General features: G+C 35.6%; 1 protein-coding gene across 2 annotated transcripts in view; it reads left to right on the top strand.

Moving 5' to 3' along the window:
• Positions 1 to 21345, top strand: part of LOC150081104 (solute carrier family 66 member 3) — a 49950-nt gene that overhangs the window by 20002 nt on the left and 8603 nt on the right. For both annotated transcript variants that reach the window (XM_090381242.1, XM_090381241.1), the window contains exons 4-5: positions 4296 to 4362; positions 13758 to 13878. In XM_090381242.1, the coding sequence (XP_090237368.1) occupies positions 4296 to 4362; positions 13758 to 13878 (188 nt within the window). The remainder of the gene's footprint in view (positions 1 to 4295; positions 4363 to 13757; positions 13879 to 21345) is intronic.

The following is a 21345-nucleotide window of genomic DNA, read 5'->3' as shown; positions in this document are numbered from 1 at the left end:
CAGGCTTTCCTGGCAGATAGATTTTGTAGGACTTTGGGTAAGCACTTCCTGAATTTCCAAAACTTTAATTGCAGATGCACTAGGCACTACCTGCTCCTTTCTGCTACAGCACACTGCTGGTTTCTTGAAATTGTTTTAACCATTGCCTCATTGATTGTTCTTTAGGTGGATCTTTCTGAAATTTCTGCTGAAAACATCTTTACAGTCACTGATTTGACATCCCACAACCACAATTCACATTGCTTTCTCCTGCACTGAAACGTTCAACATTTTAATGCTGTACTGTCAGTGTTTACTGGAATCAAGGCTGCCAGCCACACAATGAAAAAACTCATTGCATTGTTTTGATAACTGCAGCAAACTATTTTAAATATATTACAAGAAAATTATAATCAAGCTTCATAATCAGGTGAATAATTTATAGACACTGTATATTTGAATCAATAAGTTAGAACCATATTATGTCTGAGCAGTATATAAATATGGTTATTAATATACTTAATATTTTTTGTCATAAAAATGCATGATAATTTATAAGCATTGCTTTGATTTCTTTTTTGCTGCATGTGAGTAACATGGAGATCATAAAATCACTATTCTGTGATTTTGTGATCTGATATTCTGTAATAAACAGAAAATACAACACATGACACACCATATTTCTACTTTGAGGATCTTTTTTTACAGTGTGATTTAACAGGAAGGATAAAGGAGATAGGTTGTGTAAACATGAAATTTGTTATGAAACTTTTGGACTTTTTTCTCCATTTTTCATAAGGAATGTGAGAGGTTTTGCAACTTTTTTTTTTTTTTTTTTTTTGTTTCACCTCAGTAAGCTCCTTAGGATGCAGTCATAACATGTGGTGAAATTTCTGTTAAATTAAAATTAATTTTCTACTATTCTTATTTAATTATAATCATTTTATAATCTACTTTGCAAAAATGGAAAGAATTTTAGACAAGAGAGAGACACAATCTTCTAATAATTTTTATTTGTCAGCAAACAGTAAACAAACTGAATTAAGAGACAAACTAAAACGAGCTTACCCTAACAGGATTATATTCTATATCAAATTGCCATCTTGCTTCAGGATGGCCTCCATTCAAATTGTAAACATCTTTTATTCAAAGGATTAATGGTACTTTCATTTATGATTTTATGCTTCATTTTAAGCTAGAGTCCCAAAACACATGCAGGTATAGTCCTAGGAAACTCTAATAGAAATGTTTTTATTTCAGTCCCTCTTGAATAAGATGATTTCCACTCAAATTATAAGCAATGCCACCTCTTGTTTAGCACTGTATGTATTATATGATAAAAATACATATTTAGTATGTGGGAAGGAGAGGTTCTACAATATCATGATTGCAGTGCATTTATATAGATCCCCTATCTTGAAAGCAAATTGAAATAAGTTCATTTTACTTTGTTGAAAGAACTGACAAGCAGGTTCCACTAATTTTACTTTTTGTTTGTTTATCATTTACAAGGGATGTTTGACACTTTTTAATGTAGCATAGATAGTGTTATCATCTGGTGTTGATTTCACACTATTTTTCAATGTAGCCTCCTTGTAACTCTGTGCACTTTTTCCAACATTGCTTCAGATTCATGATCCCAATTTTAGTCCCTTCCTTGAAGGGGACTACAAAATTGGGGAGGGGATCTGCTGCTACTATCCCACATCAGATCCAAATTTCTTTCAAGACAAGTTAGCTTTTAATTTCAAGAATAGGTGGAAATCAGATGATAGGACTGGATCTGGCAAGTTTAGTGAATTGGGCAACAATTTATGGCCATCCTGATCCACAGCAATGACCCATCAGATGTTGCCATGATGTGTTAACAGGGCACTACCCTGGTGAACCAAAAGACCTTTAGTCAGTTTTCCTGGCCTTTTTGACATGGTTGCTTCTCATAACTAAGTTAGCAAAGTATTGTCTATTTATTATCCTTCTAAGAGATAATCTGCAATTAATGCTTTTGAATCCCAGACAAAAGAATTAAAATGAAGGACCTATCAATCACCCAGCCACCAAATTCAACACTAGAGCCCACACTCATCTTTCAGGTAGCACAGCACGATTTCCAAAGGCAAAAGACACTGGTCCCACAGGAAGTAGCTATTGTCACACTATGGCCACAGATGCCGATGTGCCTAATAAATCCACAAACAAACAATTGTTGGTAACTGTTGTCAGCTAAACAGGAAATATATATTGTGCAAAGATAGCTAGAATAGGATCCAGATATATGTGCCAGGGGCTGGCAGCTAGAGTTAATGATGTTGTAGAGAACAGTTTGTTCATCTTTTAAGGGCACAGAAGGTGATATTGTTGTACATATTAGTACCAGTGAAATTAAGAATGGATAAGCTGATGATTTACTTAACAGGTATAAAGCAATATGAGAAAGTCACGAGTTAGGATTAAATTTGAATATGCAGGAGGGTGTGTGATGAGAGCATGTCAATCAGTTCAGACCTGGAAAGACTATGCAAGACTCAGAGGATAGGATTTTTCTCAGCCTGGTTTTTGCTTGTTAAGAGTGTTTTTACAGGGATGGAATACACTTAAATCAAAGGGATGCAATAATATTTGCCGATGCTATCATGGTAGTTTCAGATTGGTTTGAAAACTGCTAGCTGAAAGGATAGATAGACCAATAGATTAACAGCAGCTGCAGGGAGAGCATGAAAGTGATTCTTGTACTGTGCTTCTATTAGGACATGCAGCAGTCAGGAAAGCAAGGTGTAAAGGATTTCAAAACCCTGCTGGGGAGCCCAAATGGAAATAGCAAATAGATGGACTTTGTGAAAGTTGCTAAGAGTAAAAACAGTTGCATGTATACTTGCATGCTCACTAATACTAGGAGCATAGTAAATAAATTTCATGAAATTTAAAGTATTGGTTGTCATCAAATGGACATTATAGGGATAGTTCAAATATGGTGCCACTCAGACATGAGATGCAGAATTTGAATATGGGGAGTGCATTGTGTGCAATAAAGACAGATAAGGGGGGGGGTCAGTTATGCTCTTGTTTAAGAACACACAAGCTAATATAGTGCATTAATGCACATCCTATATAGTCCATTTGTTAAAGTTTGATATATTTTATTTATTTATTTATTTATCTTATTTTATTATTTTTTTTTATGCTACGAAGATGGTTCGGATTAAAATTTAATAAATTTTCCCGAATCTGTTTTATGCAGTGACTGTAATGATTAATTTTTCTTCTACTTTCATGATTTTGACATCTAAGGGTGGTGTATTTTCTTCTTTGACCTCTAATTTGAATTTAATATCCCCTCTATCTGCACTCACATAGTCTTTGAATTTTCCTAATTCAGTTTATCCATGTTTTCAGGTTCAAAACTTATCATCCGCACAAATGAATCCATAACTGGATTCTTTAAATGAATTTAGAAAACTATTAGGTAGGCTTAAAGGAACCTACCTAATAGTTTCTCCTCAGAAGGCTTCCATAAACAGTTCTGCAGTGAGAGGTGAAAGCAGGTTTTCCATTCTAAGACCAAATTTGAGGTAGCCTGTCTCAAAGAGCAATTTTGATAAGTTAATAAGTTTCCTGTTCAGTAACTACTTGTTAGTTTATAGCATCATTGCAAGCCATCTACTATCATATTTTTAAGTTTTGTTGCTTCACTAATCTCTGTGTGTGAAAACTTTTTTTTTTCCATGGCTAAACTAGTAGTTATCTGTTGTTGTTGGAGAGAGAGAGAGAGAGAGAGAGAGAGAGAGAGAGAGACTTTAATGCCCTTTTTTATTCATGAAAACCTTCTGAAATTGTAGGATCTCTTATTTATAATTCCTTCTTTCTCACTGGTATCTAGTTACCAGCACGTGGTAACTAGATACCAGTGAGGAGATCTCATTAAATTAAGGCTTTAAAATGGATTGAGTAAACCAAATGCTGATGGCATCCTTACTCTCTCTCAGACTTAAATTGAAAATGGATAAGAATAATTGTTATTCTAATAAGTGTGGTTGAGGAAGAAACCAACAGTTTTTGGAACATCATGTAATGAAATTATTTGTCATAGATAAAAGTATTGTACCAATATCTATATTTATACCAGGGTAAGGTTGTATACATCTGGTTGAGTAAATAATAATAGTTCTGTTGAATAAATAAAGAAATAAACAGGAAGTAAAAATTTAATCTGGAGTTACTTTTTTTTAATATTGCATGTCATGAATAAGTTATATTATCATTTTTTTTTAATACTTCTTTTAGGGTAATAAAAATATTTCTTAGCACAACTATTTCAGAATGATAAGTCTGCAGTTTGCGATTGCATTATACCTAATTCCAAAATGGACGATGATGCTGGCAGTTGTAAGTAGTAAAGTTTTACCTATTATATACAACTTTATTGTACTTGTAAGAAAATATAATACTTTTAATGAGATTTTAAATGATGGCCTTGGTAAATTGCCTCCTGTCACGTTGAACACATTCTATTCAATATTTTTAGTCTTCTGAGAACGACTTTAGAAGAATCCTGACCAGTCTGAATCTAAAAAGTCACTGGGTGCTGGTGGCATTTCCTTTTTTTTTTTACACTGTCTTATTTCCATTGGTGTTTTCCTTCTGAATGGAAGTTTATTTCCTATTTAGCAGCCAATTTCAAAATAGAATGACAAATTCTTCATTAAAGTATCATCCCATTGGAATCTACACTCATGATCAGCAATCATGAGTATGGATTCCAGCAGCATTCAACCATTGATATCATGGCTTATGTTACTTATCTCTCAACAAATTTAATGGAAAAGTTCAAAGAAACCCAATCAGTTTCTCTTGACATTTTTGATTTTGTTTGGCATAAAGGTCTCGTAAAGTTTCCCTCTCTTGATTTGTCTTCTCTTTTTCAGTTGGGTAACCAGTTTTCTCTGACACTCATAACTTGGTTAACATCTCAGCATTAACCAGAAAATTAGAAGACTTAGGGACTACTTTTTTTTTCCCTTTGCTTTATTAATGATCTTCCATTGACTGAAATCCTCTCTATTATTGCATATGTCTGCTCCTCTGATATTCCGTGTCAGAGATAATTAATATCGAATCTTCTCTTTTCAATTCTCTCTGGCTTATAATCTCTCTGCCTCATTCTGTAAAACTCATGCCCCTATCATTCTCCCAATTCTACTAATCACTTGGAACTCTTTGACTTCCTTTCTTTGAAACTTGACTTTCTACAATCCAACTTTCTTAACAGTAAGGTAATTTTCCTTGGTGATTTTAATGTAATGTTCACAGTTCCAGCTGGCTTCCATTTTCTAGTCACATGAACCCAGCTGGTCGAGATGCTGAGGCTTTTGCAATTACTACTGCCCTTGCACAGATTGTCCTTTTCCTTACCAGAATACGGGACAATCCTAAACACAGCCAATACCCTTAATCTTTTCCTCACAAACAACCCTTTGAAGTACTTGGTCAAGGTAAGTTGCCTCTAGGCTCCTCAGATCACAACTTAATGGTATCTTCTCCAGTAGAGCCTCTCTCTTGTGGCCATTCTCAGCCTCTTATTGTTTGGCATTACAAGGATGCAAAATGGGATGACCTGCAAGATTTCTATTCTTTTTCTTGGTTGTAGTGTTGTTTTGAATTTTCTGATTTCAGTATTTGCTCAGATCGTGTCAATGAAATTATTCTCGTAGAAATTAAATCCACACTCCACCTTAAAATCACATCCTTTATGTAAACCTTGGTTTTCCAATAAATGTGCTAAGGCTGTTCAAGGTAAAAATATTTCGTATCACAATTGGCTTGCATCAAAATCTCCAGTATCATTTTCCTCCTACATCAAAGCTTGCAACAATTGTAAAGCAGTTATTAATCAGTTGAAACTAAATTTTGAACAGGCTAACAGTAGAAAGCTTGAATGTTGTCCAAACTGTAATTGAGCATCCTGGTTTCTTGCCAAAACTACTGATTGAAACTTTTGCCCATGTGTAATCCCACTTCTGGTGAAACCTGATGGTTCTTTGCTACCTCATCTAAAGATAAAACTGATTTGCTTTTTTATTTTTCATCATACTTCATCATCCTACTTTTCTTCTAACTCTTGTATCAACAAGTTTGGTAAACCACCACCTATTTTTTGTTCACTCCACTTAATGCCCCCTTTCTTGATGCCAAGAAAGCTCCAGGTCCTGATGGTATTTCTTCATTTGTTCTCAAAATCTGTGCTTCTGAGCTTAATCCTATTCTGTATTGCCTTTTTACACTTCCTTACTCCATTGCTGTTTTTTTTCTTCTGTTTGGATATTTGCTCATATCCAGCCAGTTTGTAAAATACTGATAAATGCCTCACATCCAGTTATTATCCCACCTACTTCTGCATTTTCTTAATTAATGGATAAATCGATTAACACACACCTGAACTATCTCAAAACCTTCCATCTGATCGATAATTGGCATTCTGTTAGCATTGATCCATATATTGTCCTAGGTGGAAAAATTCACAGAAAACGTTTCTTCAAACTCAAGTAGTTGCTCAACATTTCAAAGGCTTTTGATCGTGTTTTGCACCAAGGTCTTGTAAATAAGCTTCCAGCCTGTGGATTGCTGACTGGTTTCTAATTGAATATATCTGACCACTCACTGTGGGTGATTGTAGTGTGCTCCCTGTCTTCTAACTTCTCCACTGATGCTGGTACTCCACAAGGTTCAATTCTTTCTCTCACTCTTTTTCTCTTGCATATTAATGACCTTCTCCCATTGACTTGAAATCCCATCCATAGTTTTGCTGAAGATAGTGCATTGCATTCCACCTTCCAATTTGAGAAACCTCGCCCAGTACAATAATCTTCAACTTTCCAAATATCCACTGCCAATTCCTTAAATGCTAATCTCCAGATAATTCTCTAATGGGGCAAAGATAACTTAGTTAATTCAGTTGGGTCAGAAAACTGCTAGCTTGAGGGGGATATGCAGACTAATAGTTTAATAGATCTGCAGGCAGAGATGAAAGTGATTCTCGCATTGCTACTATTGGTACATGCAGCAGCCTGGAAAGCAAGGTGTCTGGGACTTCAGGTGCTGCTGTGGATCATCATGGAACAAATAAATACATGGGCTGTCTTAGGATAACTAAGAGTAAGAACATGTGCATATATACTTGCACACTAATGCTAGGAACATTGTAAATAAATTTGAATTTGAAGTACCGATTAAATCAAGTGTAGACATTGTAGGAATAGTGGAAAAATGGTGTCACTCAGACATAAGTGACTCCGAATTTGAATATGGAGAGTACAATGTGTACAACAGGGACAAACAGAACAAGACAGGTGGAGGGGTTATGCTCTTAGTTAAGAAGCATATTAAATCTAAGGCAGCGCATCCAGTTGACATGGGTGAGGAGTGCAATGTTGAGTCAGTTTGGTGTGATATAAACACTAGAAAAACAAAATTGAGAGTAGGAGTGTATTATAGGCCTGATGACTATCATGAGTACCAAACAGCTGCACAGAGAAATAGAATAGGCCAACAAATCAGAATGTCTCATAATGAGAGATTATAATTTTCCAGATGTTGACTGGAATTTGTGGGTTGATCACTCACAGACTAGCAAGATTTTGTGGATTTCTTGGATGCCTGTTTTCTACAGCAGCAGCATGTTAGAGGCAACAAGAGGAAGCAATACTCTTGATCTGATTATCAACAGTCATTCTTCATTCATTAAGAATCTGCAGATAAAAGCCCCACTGGGTGGCAGCAATCACAATGTACTGATGTGGAATTTAATTAAAGACATAACTAGTTATGTCTTTAATTAAAGTAGAGGGAAAGGCTTTTGCTTTTGTATGGGTGATTACAGCAGTCTTAGTTTTTTAAATATGCTATGCAGTGGGACCAACTGATGATATTACCAACAGAAAATTCTAAATGGGAAGTATTCAGGGAAGTAATCAAAGAAGCTACTAGGATTTTCTTACCAACAAATGAATAGTGTTCAAGGCTTAGACCTAAATGGATGTCAGATGAACTGTTGAGACACATGGCAGAGAAAAAAAGTGCATTAGATGCATATAATTTATCAGGTGATACAGAAACCGATGGTAAATATAAATTAATCTATAATCAAGTCACAAAGGAGGTGTTAGGCAAGCTAAGACAGATTATGAGACGTCTCTGGCAAATAATGCAAAGAAAAACAGCTAAGATTCCTATGCCTATATTAACAATAGAAGGAAGGGGTTGAATCACATTGGGCCACATGATGTGAATGGGTTAACTGTTGATGGCTGTGCTCAGGTTGCAGACAAATTGAATTGAACATTCACACGAGGAATTCTTTAGGGAAGGAGATGCCAGGAGTTGATCAAACTCTAATCAGGTGCTAAATGACTTGGTAATAACTGAAAGGACAATGGAGGAGAAATTGTTGAAGAGGGACATAAAAATGACACCTGGGGTGGATGGAATCTATCCAGTTACATTAAGGGAGGCAGCAAAGTAGATAAGAAAACCCTTAGCCTTAATTATGAGGGCATCCTCATGTATGGACTGGAAATGTGCAAATGTAACACCAATTCATAAATGGAGATCAAAAAGTGACATGAGTGATTACAGACCTGTTATCTTAAAATGTGTTCCTATCTGGACATGCATGCAATTATATTGCAATCAAAGCATGGATCTGTTAAGAGCAGTTTTGTCTAACCAATCTGATATGTACTATGATGCAGTGACCTAGAATTAACTAGATGCAAAAAATAATTTTGATAATCATATACTTGGATATCAGGAAGGCTTTTGGTGCTGTTGCACTGACTGCACTGCAACCTGGAGCAGTGTGGCATTAAGGGCAGGTTACTGCTATGGTTAAAGATATAGTTAATTGGAACAAGACAATGTTTATCACTAGGCACTGCTCTTCAGAGACTTATTAGTGGAGTTCCCAGGATTCAGTGCTGGGTGCATTGTTGTGTTGTGTTGTTGTGTTCAGTTGTGTTGTGTTCAAACTTAGACATTAAGCCTGATATACCTTCATCAGTGATATTGATGAAGGTATATCAGGCTTAATGTCTAAGTTTGCTAATGATACAAAGGTTGGAAGGGTGGGTAACGACAGTCATCAGGGTGAGCTACTGCAACAAGATGTAGGAAAATTGGGTCAGTGGGCTGAGAAATGGCAGTTTAAAGTTTAGCGTTGACAAATGCAAGGTACTGCATGTTGGTAGTGCTAATCCCTGAGTAATTTATCAACTATGTGGTTCTACACTCAAGGTAGTGGAAAATGAAAAAGAGCTGGAGGTAATTGTTGCAGTCAGATATGAAATTCTCTGAGAAGTGCAGACATGCTGCCATAACATCTCATGGGGTTTTGTCAATGAAGTACAAAAATTTTGATAGCAGGGATAAAAAGGTGATTATACCTTTTGTACAAGGCCATAGTTAGGCAGCATCTTGATGTATGCAGGTCTGGAGGCTTCACTTTAAGAGGGATGTAGATTTACTGGAATAGGTGCAGTGAAGGGTAGCCAGGTTTGTAGAGGGAACAAAAGGGTGCTCTTACCTAGAAAGACTTCAATTCTGCAAATTGCAGTGTGTTGAGATTAGACATCTGCAGGGAGATCTGATTGCGATGTTTAAAGCCTTGAATGGATTGAGTAAGCTGAATGTTAATGGCATTACTCTACTTGTTCAGACTACACGGAGTACGCATAAATTCAATTTGAGGATGGAAGGTTGCAGGATAGATGTGTGGAAGTTTGCCTTCAGCCAGCAGGTGGTTGATTGTTGGAACAGGCTTTCATCTGTTGTTGTGGAAGTGGATGAGTTGAAGAAATTTAAGGAAGAACTAGACAAATTCTTGGAGGGTACAGATGGGTGAGCTGTGTAGATTTTTTTGGCTGATGGTATATAATATTGCTTTCTTGCATCATTTGCCACTGCTATTACTAACTCTGTCCTGTCTTATCTTGCAAAAAAAGAATTCTCTCTCTCTCTCTCTCTCTCTCTCTCTCTCTCTCTCTCTCTCTCTCTCTCTCTCTCTCTCTCTCATCAAATGCACATCACAAATATTTGCTTCCTGTGCATCTAAAAAGCCTGATTTTCTTTTTTGCTCTCAGTGTTTCTTTTATTCTAAACAGCCACTCACTCTGCAGAAATTTCAAATCTTCCCTACCATGGAATATTGTTCCCACACCTGGTGCCCCCACAACCTTTCTCAGGCATCTAGACTCCATTCGAAAGAGGGCAGTTAGGTTAATTAATGACCCATCTCTTACAAAGTATTTCCACTCTGTCTCATAAATGATCTGTTTTTATCACATGGCTTTCTTTTTATACTTCCAGGGGCACTGTTCTTCTGAATTGTCTTCTATAATCCTCTCTCTCTTCAAAACTGAATGAGTGCTGAAACCAGCCATCATCCTTTTACTATCCAACTTTAAACTCAGAAAACCAACTCTTCCTCATTTATTCCTTCAACTCCATTTTCTGAAACAAATCTCCCTTCACATGCATTTCCTGAAAATTATAGCGTCTACAGAAATGCAAGTCTAATGTCAACAATTATCTTCTTTTCTCTTCTCAACCCTCAGCTCATGCTGTGGTAAATACTATAGGCTCTAATACATTTTGTGTTTGGAGTTTTCATAATAAAAATTAAAAAAAAAAAAAAAAAAAATTGCCACTATTAGACACTTAGACCATAATGAGTCTACAGTGTGCCAATATTAGCATATTGTTGGCTCACTATGGCCTTGCATGGTAAAGCCCACAAACAAGCATGCTGCATTCCTTCCAGATTGAAAAACCTTTATCTCCACAAACATCTTCAATTTCTCAAATACCTACTACCAGTTCCTCTTGTGAAAATTGACCTCTTGTGTTTTTTCTTAGAAATGAGACTGTTACTCCCATCCTCATCTTTGATAACACTCAGATTTCTATACAGGATTACACGTTGGGATAACTCTGACTTCTAACTTCTCCTGGCATAAGCATACTACAGATATTGCTTTCTCTGCATTAAAAAAAATAAATAAATAAACATCTTTTGACTGTAAATATCTCAAATTCACCTACAATCAGATAGTTCCAACATCTAGAGTGCTGTCCTCTAAAATGTTTCTTGAACTCCTAAACTCTTATCTAAAAGAGGGCAGTCAGTTAAAGCCTGCCCTCTTATCTAAAAGAGGGCAGGCTTTAACAAACTCCTATAATTATTAATTATAAGAGTTTGTTAAAGATGCTCACACTGAAGGTGAGTTTCTGCTGCATTCCTTTTCTATAGATATTTATGTGGGCACAGTTCTTCTGCTTTGACATCTCTAATTCCACCTTACAAACCAATCAACATCCATTTACTGTTCATCTAAGCAGAACTGACTTTCTTTTCTTTATTTATTCCTTCTACTTCTGTCCTTTGGAACATCTTTCCTTCATTCACATGTATTTCCTGAAGATTAGCCTATGAAATTCAAGTTGAATGTCACTAAGTATCTTATTAATCTTCAAACTATACATGATACTAAAGTACTGTAGATTCAAACAATTTCTGTTGAGAGAGAGAGAGAGAGAGAGAGAGAGAGAGAGAGAGAGAGAGATTCATTACTGACATGCAACATAGCTGCCAGACCACAGTGGTTCAACATTTGTCTCCACAGTCCAGTACTTATTATGATTGCACTCATTTTTCTTAACAAATGACCTGTCTTTGAGGCATCTGACGCATGCAGTAAGCACCTTTTTTTAGCTTCAACAAAGCAAGTTAGTTATATAAATTAATTGTCTCTTAAGTGTTATAGTTCAAAAGTCTTGAACTATAACAAAATTCTTGGGCCAGCTTTCAATCCTTTTAACTGCTATATGTAGTATTTGCTTATCAATTTTGTGAAATTATAAAAACTATTTAACATGCTATACTTAATATTATGATTTATTTGAATAATATTGTACTTTATATTTTATAGATTATTTTATGCTGGTAGTTTAGCACAGTTAATTAGAACAGAAGTTCAAAAGTATAGTAATCAGCATCAGGAATTAATAGTATCAATTTGAACTGGAAATTTTTCTTTAATGATAGTTTAAAAAAATATATACAGATTTGAAATGAAATCAGAATAGACTTAAAATACTATACTTGTTTGAAATTCATACTTTAAGTGTATGATTTACACCCATGAAATATGATGTCGGTATCTATTTAATTATTATAAGTTATGGGAGTTAACCTTTTTAGCTCTTTTATGAGTTTGTTTGCTGCACATATGCAATGAATTTGCTTGATGTACATGTTTCCATATACGAATTTGATAGAAAAGCTGTGTAGTGAATTTTTTTTTTTTTTTTTTTTTTTTTTTTTGTGAAATTTTGTAAATCCTTAAAAATATGAATTTGTTCTTATTTTAATGTAATTTTTCTACACTACAGTAAAATTGTCAAAAATTAAATCACAAATTTTTTTTAAAAAAATTGTAAAATTTATGAATTGACTTTTTTTTTTTAATACAGTAATAACCCCTGCTTCTTTCATTTGTTTGTTTCAATTTATTTTATTTTATCAAATTTCTGTTTGAAATTCCGCAGGAATTCAATTTCAGATTTCATAAACCCAAATCAGACAACTTAGTTTAAAAGATACAATCTTCTCCTGGGATTTTCAGAGTTTTTTTCATGATGTAGTCTATTATAAACTGTATACAATTAGTTTGAAACTTTTTTTTTTTTTTTTTTTTATGAAAACCCCAAACACGAAAGGTATCAAAACCTACAAACCTTACAGAATTGGGCAAAAACACATATGCACAATGCGCCTGTCTTCATCATGTCCGCTCGCATGTCATAATTCGCTGTTCATACACCATTATATTGTAGCTGAAGCATTGGATATTATTTTTCTGTCTTGCGCTGATTATAGAAATGATTGAGAATATGGTGGATGAGCGGAAATGAAATACCTTCGGTTCGTAAATTTCTTTTTAATCCTTTTTTTTTTTATATACGAGATGTGTCAATTGTGCATGGGTTGAAGGAGAAGTATGGGGGAGAGGGACATGTATGGCAGTATATGCTAGAAATAAGATAATTGATATACTAAGAAAATTTTTTGGACTAAAATTAGTATGTAGCAAACCACTGAAGTAAGTGAAATGGCATAGTTTTCGTTACATCTCATATTGTGAAAACCTTCACAATGAGTTTCCCTGATATTGGTGCCATCTGGGTGTGGTATATCTGCCAAGAATAAGTAACATTAGCCTTCTCCATTGGTGAAGCATTGCTTATTCAAAATAGTATAATATTAGGGCAACTCATTGTGAAGGTCTTCATAATATAAGATATAGTGAAAACTATGCCGTTTCACCTACTATGGTGGTTCACAATATGCTAATATGATGCAATTGCACTAACTTGTCCATTTAGGTAATTCATACATTAACAGATGTTGAGAGATAGTGTTGCACTTTTACTTCATGGCCAAAAGGCCTCTTCAAAATTAATGTATATGCATTTCCCACTCGCCAGAGCCCACATGTGAAAATGTATATCTAGGGAGAGACCCTTGAGAAAGGGTTATTAAGTGGAATTCAATTCTGAAGTTTTATTTTATCCCCAAATTGTGGATTCGTGCCTATCATTTTAGCAAGCATTTTTATTTATTTTAATATTTTTTTTATATTTATATAGCTTTATTTTTTATTAAGATAAGTGTTGTTTAAATTAGATAATGTATGTGTAAAGATGTATCTCTTACTCATTTCTCTTAGAATATAGGTATACCCGTCTCAGTAAGCAGCAAATCCCTTCAATTATGGTCCATTGTTTCCACTCAAGATCCCGGTCAAATCAGTGCTACTACATGGTCTCTTGGTGCTTTCACAAGTGCAAGTAAGCAAATATCAAATTAATAACAACCTCAAATAAATAAATATATAATGGCTAGTTTTTTTCTTGGGTTTTTTCTTTTTAATTGTGTAAGCATCTAACAGAACAAGTATTAATAGCAAAGCCTGCATAAAGCAAATAAGAGATCACTCACAGATATCTCTCTAAGATATCACATGCAGTATAATGTCAGTAATTTGTCATTACCATACCATTTATTTTGTCATTTTTTTTCCAATTCCTATCTACCCTTCCATTGGTTTGAATAAATTTGAAGCAGTTACTGCTTTGGAGAAAAATAGAATAAAGTGCTAAATATATTATTAAAAAAATAAATAGGTGATTATTTTATTTAAATACTGTACACAGTATTGTTTTAATATACTGTAAGATTTTATTAAATATGATTCTCTTAGTATTTATTCACTTTTCAGAATTTACATCTTAGTATTATTTATATGTAGTGTATAGTTCAATGCAGTAAATGGAAAATACCATGTGGGTGCACTTGCTGCATCTTCCGAACTTAATTTAATTCACCATGTTGATTAGTTCCTCATAGTCGTGAGTGTCCCACCAGTGACAAATCACTGTGATTATACTGTATGTACAAAATGAATTTATAAAAGTAACATAATGAGATTATAAATATAAAACTAAATATAGTAAATTTTGTTTAATGCTATTACATTGAGTTATGAAATTACAGTTGAAAGCTACTTCAGTAATTTTAGTTGGTAACATTTTTATAAAAATTAATTAGCGTAAAAGTTAGTGCAATTGCATCATTTCTGTACGTAGCCAACTAAAGTAGTTATAAATTGGCATCATTAAGTGTATCTCATATTGTGAATACCTTCTTGAGTTACCATTATATTGCACTACCTTGAATAAGTAGTGCTTCACCATAGGAGAAGACTATTGTTACTTATTCTCACCAGATACCATCACCCATATGGCACTGTTTAGGAACTAATTGACTCATCAGTTGGTGGGGAGGTACCTTGATGGTGCAGTGTAATTTTGATTACAGAATAGTTTAGGGCTAAAGCCTCGGGTTACGTAAGGAGTTAATTAGCGTACAAGCTATCTAGCGTACTTCTATGGTGAAGAGTTACGTATTTGAGGTAGTGCGGTAACTCGTTGTGAAGGTATTCACAATATGAGATATACTTAATGATGCCAGTTTATAAATACTTAAGTAGTTGACTACATACAGAAATGATGTAATAGCACTAACTTGTATGGTAGTTAACTCCCTATGTAACCTGAGGCTTTAACCCTAAACTATTCTATACAATTTTAATGTAATAGTGATAACTGTAAAATTGCATTAGAATTTCTTGAGGGTGGAAACATTTCCTGTACCAGATTTAACTGGTAAGCATCAGATAACTTAAGCTTAAGTTACTATTTTCTCCTACTAATTAACCAGTGTTAAAATTAATTGTCATAAGTTGGAGAAATTAACTGTAATAATTTTACTAACTTAATTTATTCTAATAACTCTTGTTATTTGAATAACCATGGATCAGGTCTGTGACTACTAAATATGGTAATGTTCTTATATTAGCATTAGTAGAGGCATATGATGCAAGAAAGCAAGCTTATGCAGCATCAGCAAAAAAAAAAAACTTCCACTTCACCCCTCCATTTGTTCGAAATACCTGTCCAGCTGAGCCTTAAATTTATTTAGGCTATCAACTTCCACATTTAAGGGTGCATACATTTTCATATCACAGTGTCACATGAACAAAACCAAAAAGATCTAGTTTTACATTTAACAGAAAAGAATTGATTCACTGAATTAGGCCTACGACAGCTACTAAGGGATGAAAGTCTGTTCCACCAACCAACTACCTGCTGGCTAAAGGCAAATTTCCACACATCTATCCTACATCTCTCTATCTTGTGAAGTCCTCTGACTTTTGTGATAATTTAGCATTTGTAGAGACATATGATGCAAGAAACTCCCGTTTCACCCATCGATTCACTACAAATGTTTGCCTTGAACTTTTTTAAGTCATTGACCTCCATACAACAGATGGAAATTCATTCTAACTATCAACCACCCACTGGCTAAAGGCGAATTTCCACACATCTATTCTACAATTGTCTTTCCTCAGTTTGAATTTATGTCCCCTCAGCATTGAGCTTGTCCAAACCATTCAAGGCCTTATACACCTCAATTAGATCACCACACAATGTCTAGTTTCTAGAAGCTGCAATTTGCAGAACTTAAGCCTTTCTTGGTAACACCAACCCTTCGTTCCACTCGCCAATCTCATTGTCCTTCTTTGTACTTGTTCCAGCAGCTTTACATCCTTTCTTAAAATGAGGCCTCCAGACCTGTATACGGTACTCAAGGTGTGGCCTGACCATGTCCTTATACAAGGGGACAATCGCCCTCTTATCCCTGTTAGCAAAATTTGACAAGACACCATGAGCTACTCTTGCAGCCTGTCTGCACTGTAGGAAAAATTTATATCTAATTGCACAATTAGCCCCAGGTCCTTTTCATTCTCCACTACCCTGAGTTTAGTACCACCCAATTGATATGTAATTCTGGGGTTACTGCTACCCATATGCCACCTCTCAGCCCATCTGCTCAACTTTTCCAGATCCTGTTGCAGTAGCGTACTGTAATTAACAACCCTGCCAACCTTTTTATTGTCTGCAAACTTAGACATTAACACTGATATACCTTCATCAATATCATTGATAAATACCAAAAACAACAATGGGGCCCAACACCGAACCCTGGGGGACTCCACTAGTAACATTAATCCACGAAAAGCAGTGTCCATTGATAACTACTCTGTCTTCTCCCGTTCAACTATCCTTTTTATCCATTGTACCAACTTGCCCTTAATGCCATACTGCCTTAGTCTTCCATGTGCCACGGTATCAAAAGCTTTCCTAAAATCCAAGTATATGATATCAAAATTGTTTTTTTACATCCAGTTGCTTTGTGACCACATCATAGTATCCAGTCAGATTTGTTAGACAAGACTTCCCCTTAACAAACTCATGCTGTGTCTGAACTATAACTGCAGTCTGGTCTAGATGATCCTGCATCGCTTCCTTAACCAGTGACTCCATTATTTTCCCTGGAACAGAAGTTAGACTAACAGGTCTGTAATTACTCTTGTCACCCTTTGATCCCTCTGTGAATTGGGGACACATTTGCACATCTCCAGTCCATGGGGACCTACCCTGAGTCCAAGGAAGCTTTCATAATTATGGCTAAGGATTTGCTTACTTCCTTTGCTGCTTCCTTTAATATAACTGGACAGATCCCATCCACCCCAGGTCCTTATGTTAAATTTCAACAATTTCTCCTCAACTTTACTTTTAGTTATTACAAAATCATTTAGCTCCCTGCCAGAGTTTTTTATAAGCTTCTGACCTCCACTTCCCTACAGACCTCATGTGTAAATGTAGATACAAAATACTCATTCAGTTTGTCAGCTACCTCATCAATAACCAAACCGCTGATGTCAAGTGGACCAATCTGATTCATCCCCTTCCTTCTAGAGTTTACATAAGTAAAGAAGTTGTTACTGTTTGTTTTACATTGTTTGCCAAAGATTTCTCGTAATCCGCCTTTGCTTCCCTAATGCCCTTTGTGACTTGATTACAGACTAACTTGTATCTACCATAGGCATCTGTGTCTCCTGATAGCTTTGTATGCATCCCATGCATTTTTCCTCTCTGCCACGAGTCTCATTAAATCATCTGACATCCATTTAGGCCTACCAGTATTTCTTAGTTGGTATGAAAAGCCTAATAGCTTCCAAAATTAATTCCTTGAATGCTTCCCATTTTTGAATTTGCTGTTGGTAACATCATCAGTTGGTCCCACTGTATAAAATTTAAAAAATCTCAGATTACTGTAGTCACCTTTATGAAAGCAAAAACCCTTCCCTTTACCCCTAATGGTAGTTACGTCTTTAAGTAAATCCCACATCGGTACACTATGATCACTGCCACCTACTGGTTCCTTTATCTGCAGACTCTTAATGCATGAAGAATTACTGCTGGTGATCATATCAAGAGTATTCTGGTTGCCTCTTGAACATTCTTCTTGTAGAAAGCAGTCATCCAATAAATCCACAAAAGTCTTGCTAGTGTGTGAGTGACCAACCCACAAGTTCCAGTCTATATCTGGGAATTTGAAATCCCCCAGTGGCCCACTATATTTCCCTGTACAGTTGTTCATTGTACTCATCAGAGTCATTAGGCCTAAAGCACACTCCTACTCTCAACTTGGTTTTTCCAGTGCTTATGTCATACCAAACTGACTCAACACTGCACTGTCCATCCATGTCAACTGGATGCACTTCCTTAGATTTTGTGTTTGTTAACTAACAGTATCGCCTATCAGCCCCTTCTATCCTTTCTGTACACATCGTACTCTCCAAATTCCAATTCTGCGTTCCTTATCTTTGTGTGACACCATGTCTGATATCTCAACAAAATCAGCCTTTGATGTGTTCACCAGCACATCAAATTTATTTACTGTACTCCTAGCATTGGTGTACATGCAAGTATACATGCACCTATTCTTACTCTTAGTTACCCTAACACAACCCATGTATTTGCTTGTTCCATGATGACTCCCGAGTACCACACTTTCCAGGTTACTGCTCATTCCAGTAGCAATGCAAGAATCACTTTCACCTCTGCCTGTGGCTACCGTTAATCTATTAGTCTGTGAATCTGCCCAAGCTTGCAGTTTTCCAATCCACCTAACACTGCCTCAGTATCGTCAGCAAATATTTTTGCACCCTTTCTATTTAAGTGTATCCCATTCCTGTAGAAACAATATCTCCTGTGAATAAGCACAGACCATGGTGAAAAAAATTCTTCCCCATGAGTCTTGTATAATCTCTCCAGGGCAGAATTGATTGACAAGCTCTCATCATATACTCTCACTTATTGTGCCTGGGCAGAATTGCAGGTACTTTCAAATTTAATCTTAACTAGTGATTTTTTTTTTTTTTTTTTTTTTTTTTCAACATTGACCTGTACTTGTTTAGTAAGTCCGCAGATCTCCTACTCTTAATGTCATTGGTGCCACCATGTACAACAGTATCACCCTCTGTGCCCTTAAAAGATGATATGTGCTCTACAATGTCATCAACTTTTGACCCTGGCAGACATACTGAAAAAAGAAAATTTATTTTATCTGAAAACACCAGTAAGTTGCAACTGCCATCAAAATCCAACTGATTTTTTGTTTCAAGTTCACAAGAAAAACATTTATTAACATCACACCTTGCAATGTTGGTGTGAGTAGTAACAGTAACATAGTTGTATTACTGAAATAGTGTATCAACTATGAAAGAGAAGAGTATTCATCATATATTCTGTAGCCATATATGAGTTCATTGTTTATTCATTTGTTGATGCAATTCATGATTCTGTGTAAGTTCTCGCTAAACAAAAAAAAAAAAAGTAAATAAAACTGTTTTTTACAGCAGTTGAACTGTGGACATCAATGTTGGCAAAGAATCAGTTTAGTATGCTTTCTTACTTACCCACATTGGCTAAAATATGAACCTTTATTAAGTATTGAATCAGGTTGCCTTGGTTTTGAATAACAGCAAGTGTGCAGTGTGGCATGGATTTTTTAAGTTGTGTTTTGGTGCCTTTTTGTCTAATTATAACCATTCTTCTAGCAAAATATCATGTAGCTGCAAAAATGTTGAAGGCAAAGGACTTCATTGCCAAATAGCTCTCTCCAGAATATGCCACACATTCTCAGTATGATTGAGATCAGGTGAATGTGGGGACCTGAGAAGATTGGTGGAAATCCATTTCATGTTCTCCAAACCATTCTTGCACAATTCTGGCATTTGCTATTGCATTGTCATCCATAAAGTAGCCATCACCTTAGAGATAAAAGTGCAACATTGCAGGGTGCAGTAGATCTGATACAAAATTCAGGCACTCATTGGATAACATTTGTCCTTCCACCAGTATCAACTGACCCAGTCCATGCTAACAAAACACTCTTCATACTATGATACCACCTCTAGATGCTTTGGTTATCTTAACAATGCAAGCAGGTTAAATCACTTCGTGAGGTTCTCACTGCACTCTCTTCCTATCATCAGTACAAAACAGCATATCATGATTTGTCTAACTCCAACTTTCTTCAGTTGTTCTAATCTACAATCACAACATTCTCAGCACCACTGCAAGCAGATTTTTCTGTTTCTCTCTGAAATGAGTGGCTTTCAAATAGGCAGGCAACTGCCAATACACTATCTTGAATTCCTTAAGGATGGTAAAAGTTAAAATAGGGTGCTGCTGAACTTGGTTGGATTCAGATGTTATTTGCTGCACACTGAATCTTCTATTTTTCTGTACAGTTCTCCTTAGAGTGTGATGGCTTAGCTCCTGAAGTACTGTTTTTCTATTACATTTATGCCTATTGAGATGCAAAACTAGTTAAGTCTTTCTTGAATTGTGACTGCTGATAAATGTGCATCCATGACAAGACCTTTTTCAAAGCCTACTAGATCACACATTTGCCCCAATGTGGCTTCAGATTACTGCAGTTGAAATAGCCTGTGCAACCTCTATGTTCAACGAGGCAACATATCATCACTGCACTTCAGTTTTCTGTGCATTTATTTGCATTCCTTCTGTCTGTGACTGCTTTAATACAGAAGGTCATTTTTTTTTTTGGCCAGTATGTGTATAATCACTATAATGAAATTTCTAAAAATTGCAATAATATAATATTTAAGGGTGCATACATTTTCATATCACAGTGTCACATGAACAAAACCAAAAAGATCTAGTTTTACATTTAACAGAAAAGAATTGATTCACTGAATTAGGCCTACGACAGCTACTAAGTCCAGAGACTGAGTTTTGTTTAAAACAACCTCAGAATTGAATACACACTCTCAATTTATGCTCTATATAAAGAGCAAGCCACTGCTATTATTAGTATTAATAGTAGTACTGGCAAATGATGCAAGGAAGCAAGCTTATGTAGCGGCTGCTTAAAAAACTTTGATCATAAGCTTGATATGCTTTCATCAGTATTGCTAATAATAGTAATAGGCCCAGCACTATACTCTAAGGGACAGTAATCACGTTAATCCAAGAGGAGCAGTGCCCATTTATAGCCATCTTCTGCCACTCGGCCATCCTTTTATAGTGACACCACACTGCTCCAATTTGTACAGCAGTCTTTTGCACAGAACAGTGTGAAAAGCTTTACTTAAATGTAGATATGATGTCAAAGTTGTTTGCATCCAGTTCCTCTGGTGCTGCATCATAATAGCTAATCAAATTGGTCAGACAGGATTCTCCCTGAACAAATGGATGTTGTGATTTCCATGTAATTCTATTCCTGTTAAGATGATTCTGCAACACTTCTTTAACCACCAAATCCATTGTTTTCTATGGAACACAAACTTACAGGTGTATAATTGCTCATGTCACCCT

Source organism: Mastigoproctus giganteus, chromosome 9 (assembly GCF_048544385.1).
Source record: "Mastigoproctus giganteus isolate SK-2022 chromosome 9, ASM4854438v1, whole genome shotgun sequence".
NCBI lineage: Eukaryota > Metazoa > Arthropoda > Arachnida > Uropygi > Thelyphonidae > Mastigoproctus > Mastigoproctus giganteus.
The sequence above is the reverse complement of the archived record's forward strand: the minus strand, read 5'-3'. Positions and strand labels throughout refer to the sequence as shown.